The sequence below is a fragment of the Haliotis asinina genome, chromosome 13 (assembly GCF_037392515.1).
Source record: "Haliotis asinina isolate JCU_RB_2024 chromosome 13, JCU_Hal_asi_v2, whole genome shotgun sequence".
Classification (NCBI taxonomy): domain Eukaryota; kingdom Metazoa; phylum Mollusca; class Gastropoda; order Lepetellida; family Haliotidae; genus Haliotis; species Haliotis asinina.
Window position 1 is genome coordinate 52852420 of NC_090292.1, and position 2552 is coordinate 52854971.

The following is a 2552-nucleotide window of genomic DNA, read 5'->3' on the forward strand; positions in this document are numbered from 1 at the left end:
TGTTTTAATGGGAAGATAAGGGTGAACTTTGACATGCCTGCAGACATGAGAAACAAAGGGCTGTCTGAAAGACAAATAGGTCGTTTATCAGATATAAGAGAGCAAGGATATAATGTGACTAGGGAAGATGTGTTTGCTATGGAGGAATTCCGAGGGGAGAGTGCCATATGGGCAGTATTGGACTTTCAGCCCAATGACCATCGGCGAACCCCACACCCTATGAATGTTGCGTCTGGCGGAGAGGCCGACGGGTCAGAGACAGGGGACATAGCTGGGCTTTCCCAAGAGGCTGATGGTGAGGGTGATGACGCAGACTATCAGGGCCATTTCTCCGGTGGGGAGGAGTGCGCCGGTGGCAGCCCCCTGGGGCGGAGGCAAGGAACACCCGAGGGATTAGCAGTGGTGTTCGCTAAAATGATGAACACCATGCAAGGCCTAGATCGCAGAAGTGAGGAGACAGCCTCTCAGATGCTGGAGACTGAACGGAAGTATGACAAGATGATGCATGTCTTGGAGAACATGGACAAGAGGTGGTCAACCGACAAGGAGGACATGATGTCAGCCATGTCCCTCTTACAGCATAGGTCGGAGGACCAGTCTGTAAGGACCCTGAGGGACCGTCAATCAGCGAGTTACCTGGAAGAGGACTACAGGGATGGCCCATACAGGGGGAGCGATTTTGATAGGCCCCGGGAGGAAGGGGTGGATAGACCGAGTCGGAAGTCAAGGGCGACCTGGGGGTTCAAATCAGAACCCATAACTCCCACCCTGCCCCAAGTGGGGAATGCAGCAAAGCCGAGACTATCACGAGGGGAGGCTAGGGGTATGGATGTTTGCCCGAAAGCCCGAGCAGAGAAGGCAGACACCAATATTCAGTGCATGGGTATGGGCTCAGTAACTGACATGATCAAGGAGCGGAATGCTAAAAAGTCAGCGTGCTATGTACCCCGGGTGAGGCACTGGGGTGTAGAGTCAGCCTGCCTCACCGGGATTCAGGGCTCGGACTGGCAGAGCACGAAGAGGGCCAGGATGGCACGGCAGAACCCTTTATGGGGGGACAGGGCCGGCGAAATAGGAGGCAGGAGCCCCGTCAGGGTGAAATACAGCACCACCAGGACGACATGTACCCGGGCACCCCTAGAGGACGGCGGAACCAGGGGCCCCGCCCGGCAGATCAAGGGGATCCCGGATAGCCTCTTCAGCACTGAGCTATGACGGGAAGGAGGCTTGGGCGCCGTTCAGGCTGAAGTTTGACAAGTTGGCAGAAAGAGAAGGATGGTCAGAAGAAGACAAGCTTTTTCAACTGTGCTTCTGTGTGCGGGGGGAGGCAAGTGCTTTCTTCACCACATGTCAGCTGAGGGACCCGTACTTGTCCTATGGGCAGATGATGGAAAAGCTACAGAAGAGATTTGGCATAGTTGAGCTTCCACTATCAGCAAGATTGAGATTCCAATCCCTAAAACAGGAGCCAGGCGAGTCACTGGAAGCTTGGGCAGAGAGACTAGTAGCTACTTCGTCCCGAGCGTTCCCAGGTCTTCCAGAAGACTTTGTGGAACAGGAGACTATAACCAGGTTCTGCATGGGATGCGAGAACCGAGAGGCAGGGAACTTAATATACAACCTCAAACCTACCTCACTGGAAGACGCAATAGAGGCAGTGAGGCACTACCAACACAACTCCCAGGTGCCTTACAGTAAACCCCGTCGGGAGTTGCGGACAATGTCAGTGGAGGAGCCTGAAGAGCCACCAAGGGAAGTCCGAACCTCCCACAGGTCTGAGGGGGATATTAAGAAGAACGCACAGGTGGTGACAGATTTAGCCAAGAGAGTTTCGCTAATGGAGACTGAGATTGGAACATTGCACAAGGAGGTGAAGTGTGTCAAGTCGGAAGTATCACAGCTGGTACATTCAGTGCAGGAGCTAACAACTGCAATGAGGAAGCTGGGGAGTACGAAATCACGCTCCCGTACGCCCAGCCCAGGGAAATCACAAGGTTGTTTCAACTGTGGGGACACCGATCACTTCAAGGCTGCCTGCCCAAAGTTGAAAAGCAATTCACCGGTAGCCAAGTCAGTGTCCTTTGCAGACAAACCGTTAAACGGCCAGGGGACGAGCACATAGACCCGGTGGCTCGCCCCCAGAAGGTTACAGATAAGGTTAAGGGTCTGCCTCCCTGGCCACCAGATGCTAGCGGCACCAGTCAGGACCAAGAGTGCACGGTGTGTGTAGCCCACAGTAATTCAGGACTAGACACTCCGGGTTTGCCGCCATGGCCGCCACATGCTTGTGCCGAGACCGATAGTACCCCACTTTTAGAAAAGGTGGGAGAGGTGGATGAGGAAACTGGATGGCCAATAATCACGATTAAGGCGCTGGATGACGGGACCTCTTACATGATACCCGTGACGTTTCAAGGGACTGACACCCAGGGGGTGGTAGACGCCGCAGCCCAGAACACCATAGTGTCTGACTTGTTTTTTGAGCAGCTGCAGGATAAACCACCCATATCTAGACCAGTGATAGTAAACAACGCCGGTCGAGACCTTAAAAT

General features: G+C 53.9%; 1 protein-coding gene across 1 annotated transcript; it reads left to right on the forward strand.

The window, feature by feature from the left end:
- Window positions 1-1387: 1387 nt before the first annotated feature.
- On the forward strand, window positions 1388-2122 carry LOC137259688 (uncharacterized). The gene has a single exon (XM_067797285.1). It carries the CDS (start codon window positions 1388-1390, stop codon window positions 2120-2122), a length of 735 nt encoding a protein of 244 aa, XP_067653386.1.
- Window positions 2123-2552: the final 430 nt, after the last annotated feature.

What these genes read in the sequence shown, in the direction of transcription:
- LOC137259688 (XM_067797285.1), top strand. Translation starts at nt 1,388, where the DNA reads ATGGAAAAGCTACAGAAGAGATTTGGCATAGTTGAGCTTCCACTATCA.